General features: G+C 37.5%; 1 protein-coding gene across 1 annotated transcript in view; it reads left to right on the top strand.

Moving 5' to 3' along the window:
• Positions 1-242: 242 nt before the first annotated feature.
• Positions 243-7297, top strand: part of CLCA4 (chloride channel accessory 4) — a 47108-nt gene continuing 40053 nt past the window's right edge. The window contains 5 exon segments of the mRNA XM_006878327.1: positions 243-401; positions 4352-4492; positions 4631-4778; positions 6192-6300; positions 6718-6895. Coding sequence (XP_006878389.1) covers positions 243-401; positions 4352-4492; positions 4631-4778; positions 6192-6300; positions 6718-6895 — 735 coding nt within the window.

The raw sequence follows: 7297 nt of genomic DNA, 5'->3' as shown, positions 1-7297 counted from the left end.
GTGATGCATTTTATAAAAAGATCTACTATGCTTCTTAATCACTCAGATAATTTCATACAATGAAATGATTATGCAAACTCGTGTTAAATATTTCCTCAGATATGTCACTTTGACCCTTATATGGTCAGTGTCCCATAATCAGTTGATAATGTTTACAAGTATATATATACCAGAAGCTAGAAGGAGAAAGATAGGCTTCTTGAACCAAGCAGCATACAGCTCAGAACAACTAGGGAATAGCAATGGGGTTATTCAGAGCTTCTATTTACCTCTTAGTCCTATACCTGCTGCAGGGATCAAATCCTTCTCTGGTTCAGTTGAATGAAAATGGTTATGAAGACGTTATCATTGCCATCAACCCTCTGGTGCCAGAAGATACAAACATAATTGAACAAATAAAGGTAAGGAAGAAATGGGATTATAATACTGCTTTTCTTAAATTGTAGGGAAGACAACAAATAATAATTACTGTGGGCTCTTCAGAATGTTTCAGGAAGTCAAAAGCAATGAACATAAAGCTGGATGAGCAGTGAGAAATGGATAGAGATTTTAGATAGACCTCTACTACCCAGTCTCACCACAAGATCAAAAGCAAGACACCAGGTCTCCCTGATTCTTTGTGTCTTCTTCTTTAAATGAGCCATGGGATTCATTCATTCTTTAAGCAATTTTTTATGGAATGCTTACTGCATGCAATGGGAGAGAGCAATGAAGTAAAAACAAAACAAAAAAATCATTGGTCTTATGGAATGTGTATTCTACTCCAGGATACAGATAATAAAGAAATGTAAGTAAGAAAGTCACATGGTGATATGTTGATATGGGCTAAAATAAACCAGGAAAGAGGGACTTGGGTAGGCTTGGGAAGAGGGAGAATGTGGGTTTCTGTTATATGGAGTGTAGTTAGGGAAGGCCTCACTGATGATGTGACAACTGAGCAAAGACCTTAGATGGATGTGAGATTGGAAATCTGAGGGATGGGAATAGCTGGTGCAGAGGCAAGGAAGTAAGAGCATAGATGATGTGCCCAAGTAACAACTGTGAATGAAGAAGAGGAAGGGCAGTGCCAGCTGAAATTGGAGTGGTAGAGAAGCCCAGGCTATTATAAAGACTATGGCCATTTACTCAGAATGAAATGAGAATACACTGAGAATTCTGAGTAGATGAGGAAAATGCTCTCAAGTACAGTTTAGAATCACTCTGACTGCAGTGTTAAGGAAACTCAGTAAAGGCCAAGGGCATGATGATCCCTACTAACTCTTGATATTCTCAATCCTTAAACTTTCTCCAATACATTTTTCCCTTTTCCCAGTTGATGATGATTCCATCCTTCAAAATGTTCAGAGAAAATCCTTTGAAGTCTTCCTTGACTCTTACGTGTTTGTTTCCTTCCCGGCACATCCACACCTATTAGATATGTGAAGAAGTTCCTGGGTAACACAAACCGTTAAGAATTTGACTACTAATTGAAAAGTTGTTGGTTCAAACCCACCCAGAGGTGCTTTGGAAGAAAAGCCTGACAATCTACTTCCAAAAAACTGTTGTTGTTGTTATGTGCCGTGGAGTCGGTTCCGACTCATAGTGACCCTGTGCAGGGTTTCCGAGGCTGTAAATCTTTACGGGAGCAGAAAGCCTCATCTTTCTCCCGCGGAACAGCTGGTAGTTTCCAACTGCTGATCCTGAGGCTCGCACCCTGATTCGTAACCACTACGCTACCAAAAACTACAGCCATGAAAACCCTACTTAGTGCAGTTCCACTCTGAGTCGCTGAGGGAGGGGGAGGGTCACCGTGAGTTGGAATCAACTCAACAGCAATAGGCAATTTAAAAGAAGAAGAAACCCACTGCCATTGAATCGATCCTGACTCAAAACTACCTTATAGGGTTTCTGAGACTGTTAATCTTTAGAGAAGCAGATAGCCTCATCTTTCTCCCATAGAGTATCTGATGCGTTTAAGCCACTGACCTTGAGGTCAGCAGTCCAAGGCCTAACAAATAGTACTCTTGATGTATATAGTTAACACACTTAGCTTCTAGTCAAAAAGCTGGATGTTTAGGTCTACTCAGAGGTGGTTCGAAGAAAGGCCTGGTAATCTACTTCTGAGAAATCAACTATTGAAAGGCCTATGGAACCTAAGTCTGCTGTGACATACATGGGGAGCCATGGGTTGGAACTTACTCAATGGCAACTGATTCTTAGTTACATAACTAGATGGAGATGTAAATCTGAACTTCACTGGGGAAATCTGGGTGGAAATTAAAATTTAGGAATCATCATTATATGTTAAGAAGCTCTGGTAGCATAGTGGTTACAATCAGGCTGTTAACCTCAAGGTCAGCAGTTTGAAACTACCAGTTGTTCTGTGGGAGAAAGATGAGGCTTTCTGCTCCCATAAAGATTTACAGCCTCAGAAACCCTGTGCAGGGTCACTATGAGTCAGAACCGACTCCATGGCACACAACCACCACCACCAGTGTCCAAAAACAGCTGGTTCCATTTCAACCTTTACTGAGCCTCAGAAATAAGTTATATGGAAAAATTATTTGTAGAGGCAAAGATTTTTTTTTAATTGAACTTCTATTGTACAGTAGAAACAGAAATTCAATTGTTAATGATTTGCCTAGATTGAACTATAATTGCTGACATTCTCCAAGCCCTCTGCAAAGCCCTTGCTTTGATATCCTGTAGTTATATCCCCACAGCAAAATTGTCATCCTCATCTCACAGAACAGAAAATTGCAGTTTGGAAAAGCTAAATGACTTATCCAATGTACATTAAATGGCAGAATTAAGTTACAGAGATTATATAATGGTAAAGGGCATGAGTTTTGAAGTTCTACAGACTTAGGTTTGAGTTCTGGGCAGGGTCTGAATGTTTTTTTTGTTGTTGTTGTTAAGTGCCACTGAGTCAGTTTTGACTCATAGCAACCCTATATAAGGTTTCTGAGGAGTGGCTGGTGGATTTGAACTGCTGACTGTGTGGTTAGCCATCCAGTGTTTATCCTACAGCACCATAGATGGCAAAAATCACTCTTTGGTATAAGAATGGAGAACTTATTTGTGATCTTAACACAGACAGGATAATATTTATGCTGCATTGTTCATAATTCATACTTCATGACCTGAGACATTTTCAATTATCCTAATGTCTTATTCATATTTCTTCTTGGTTTGAAGTACTTATTTTATGAACATTGGTATCTTAATCTTCTTTGATCCTACTGGAATAAAAGAATTCAGACAGTGAATTTAGAATGAATTTTATAGGAATTCTTCTTGTATAGCCCGTAAGAACAATGAAAAGCCACTTTAGTATACCTCCAAGGTATGACAATCATCTGGTGAGGTCTCTGCAATCCATTCACAACCTAAGAACATACCATTCCCCAAAGCAGTCCCATGGCTATGCATCATAGTAGAGGAGGGTTTCACAGAAGAAAACACCACTATCTACTAGGATATACTGCCAGCAAGATGAAGACATTGACATTAATCCAATGTCCAGAATTCCCCAGTTATTTAGAGGGTTTCATCAGGTGAAAAAGGTCATCACAAATGTCTTTCACCCATCTATTTCCTCTCCTAGGTGCTAAATTCTAGAGAAGCATTCTGCATCTTATTTATCATTGTATTCTTGGACTTAAGAATACTAGAAAACATAAGGTGATAATATTTTCAGCTTGTTAGCAGAACAACAAGCTCTGTCATTCCTATGAATTATTTTATCAACCACTGCCCCCTAACAGGGATCCCAACCCACCTGCCTTTCCTGGTTATCAATTTTGTAATTCTGATATGCTTTCCTACAAACTGTCCTCCTCAGTTTGAATCAACTAAGACTGTTCTTTACTTATAAAGTTTTTTATAAACAGTAATGATACCAACCAGTTTCACTGACTGCCTAAGTGTAGAACACTTTACAACTAATTCTATCTTTATGCCAACAGTAAGTATAGGTAGCAATGGTCCGTTAATGGGAAAAGGAAACTGAAGTTCAGAGCAGATACTTAAAAGGGTTATGATCAAAGAGTTAGAAAATTCTAAAGTCAGCTTTGGAAGGAAGACTGCAGGATGCCAGCATCCATGCTTAACTGCTGTGAACAACAAGCTAAACTTTGCCTTTTGATGTAGGATTATAGAAAACTGAAAAAAAAAAAAAATTAATGTACATGATGAAGCTATTATTTGGGACTGACAGGTAGCAGAGTTGACACTGTGAGGCAGAGACCACACTCATTGGTTAGTTGCTTTTTCTGTTCACTCTTAAAATGGGAAATGTCTGTGGTCCGTGTGTGCTCATTGAGACCACGCTCGGTTCTCCTCACATATTTCTTTCCTTTAATAATAATAGGACATGGTGACTTCAGCTTCTACTTACCTGTTTGAAGCCACGGAAAAAAGATTTTTTTTCAAAAATGTATCTATATTAATTCCTGAGAATTGGAAGGAAAACCCTCAATACAAGAGGCCAAAACGTGAGAACTACAAACATGTAAGTTTCAAAATCTCTTTAAAAATTATATTTTCTAGTACTCTCCAATTTTGCTCCCAATTTATTATTTCAAATGTTTTTAGACTAAAAGCTGTCATTTCTTTCTCTGATGTTTTAACAGTCTTTGATCTTTCTCAGGCTGATGTTTTAGTGGCACCACCAGCCCTCCCAGGTACAGATGAACCGTACACCAGGCACTTTGCAGCCTGTGAAGAAAAGGGAAAATTCATCCACTTTACACCTGACTTTGTACTGGGGAAAAAACAGAATGAATATGGAGCAGCAGGTAGGAATTTTGGTTAAAAACACACATTTAGTAATGTTTTCAAGAAATAGCTTTATACCTAGGTGAGTATGCAAGTCTTGGAGCCAGACTTCTTGTTATTGTTGGTAAATGCTGTCGAATCAGTTCCAATTCATAGCGACTGTGTATAGGTTTCTAAGGACTGGCTACTAAGGTTCACATCCTGACTCCCCTAGGTAGGTATTAGCTGTGTGTGACATTAAACAAATGGCTCAGCCTCTGTGATCATGTGTAATTGGTGAATATAGGAATCTTTACTTTGTAGAATTAATTGTTATGAGCAATAAATAAGCATTCAGGAGCTCTGAATACATAGGAGCTCTGGTGCTTAGTGGTTATGCGTCCCTCCAATCTCTGCTTCTTCCCTCCATGTCTGTCCTAACTCCTTCTTTTAATGAGGATTTAACTCCATTTTTCCACAGATTTTTTCAAGTCTCCTCAAATTTGGCATATGACAATATTTCTCAGCATTTTTATTATTATTATTACCCCCTTATGCAGCCTTTTAAAAGACATTTGAATATCATATACTGTTTATTTGTTGTTTGTTTATTTGTTGGATATTGAGGTTAAGAGAGATACAAACCATTATGATAGTTATGGCCTTTATTCCTCCAAAGAACAAATTTTCCCCCAACAAAAGCACTATCATTCCCTTTGAGAATTATTTTTAGATGAGAAACTGAGGCATAAACAGGTTAAATAATTTGTTCAAGTAAACATAAATAAAAGGAACAGAACACTTAAAGTTGAATGAATAAATGGATATGTAGATGGAAGGATAAAAGATTCAAAGAAGAATATTACATTTTCTTTCGGAAGGAGACTTGCAATTTGATTATGTTGTGACTCTGTGGGTTAGACATTGGGATTTTAACCATAAGGTCAGTTGTTCAAATCCACCAGTCTCTCCTTTGGGGAAAGATGAAACTATTAGTTCCTATAAAGATTACAGTCTCAGAAATCCTATAGAGGGTTTCTGTGACTCAGAATTGATTCAATCTAGTGGTTATGAATTGGGCTGCGGACCGCAAGGTCAGTAGTTCGAAACTACAAGCTGCTCCGTGGGAGAAAGATGAGGCTTTCTACTCCCATAAAGATTTACAACCTCAGAAACCCTGTACAGGGTCCCTATGAATTGGAACCAACTCCACGGCACATAACCACCACCACCACCAATCTGTCCATTATATGTCCGGCAAGTACACTATAAATATTTGATTTAACATGTTGTGAAATAAAAAGCAATATATTGTATGATGTAATATGTTTTTATAAAAAATAAATGTTAGCAATTAGAATTCAAATATTTAGATAAAAAACTTTCTTCAGATATTTAAGAGATAAATATTTTCATCTGAATTATGAACATGCGTTTGAAATCTCTTCCCAAAGGTCGAGTACTTGTCCATGAGTGGGCCCATCTCCGGTGGGGAGTATTTGATGAGTACAATGAAGATGAACCTTTCTACAGTTCCAAGTCAAAAAAAATTGAAGCAACAAGGTATGACCATTTAAATATTCATAAATGACATCAGGGTATAGCTGATCTTATTTTCCTAAATTTGATATTTTTCAATCATTTCTTTTTGTTTTGATGCAGATGCTGTCTTAAGAAAGAGAGTACTTCTTTTGTTTTACAAAATTTTTCTTAAAGTAGCTGGTTGCCTATTTAAAATACACATAATTTCAAGAGCATCTGGTAGCCAATTGGACATATTTTACACCTCTTTCCTATTGCTGTTAATACTCATTTGTAATGAATATGTGTGAAGAGTTATACTATATGCTCAGAAAAGATAAAAATTACTGAAATTGTACAAGAATGAATAAAAGGGGTTAAGAATCAGGACTAAATGTGGGCTGAGTAGGATCTTCATTTTCAAAATGTATTAAAAGACTAACTATCAAATATTTTCAGGTGTTCAACTGGTATCTCTGGCATGAATAAAGTTTATCACTGTCAAGGAGGCAGCTGTATATATAAAAACTGCCGAATTGATCCTCAGACAAAGCTGTATGAAAAAGATTGTCAATTCTTCCCAAATAAAGTTCAGAAAGAAAAGGCATCCATAATGTATATGCAAAGCATTAGTTCTGTAAGTATGTGCTCAGTAGCTCTAGATCTTATAAGAACATATTATCATATTGTAAATTACTGGTCCAAGTAACCTTAGGAAATTGTTGTTGTTGTTGTTGAGTGCTGTAGAGTCAGTTCTGGTAGCGACCTTGTATAGAGTTTCTGAGGAGTGGTTGGTGAGTTTGAACTGTCTTCCTTGCAATTCAAACTGACCTTGAAGTCCAGTGCTTTTCTTATAGAGTCACACCAGGACTCCAAACCTAAAGGAATAGATGTTTTAATACAGGATTATTTGGACATTGGCTGGCACATAGTTTTGTTGCTGTTAGGTGCCATCAAGTCGGTACCGACTCATAGCAACACTATGCACAACACAACAAAACACCGCCTGGTCCTGGGCCAACCTCACAATTGTTGCCAC

This window comes from Chrysochloris asiatica, unplaced genomic scaffold (assembly GCF_000296735.1).
Source record: "Chrysochloris asiatica unplaced genomic scaffold, ChrAsi1.0 scaffold00002, whole genome shotgun sequence".
NCBI lineage: Eukaryota > Metazoa > Chordata > Mammalia > Afrosoricida > Chrysochloridae > Chrysochloris > Chrysochloris asiatica.
Note: the sequence above shows the minus strand (reverse complement) of the source record. Positions and strands in the feature narration are given on the sequence as shown.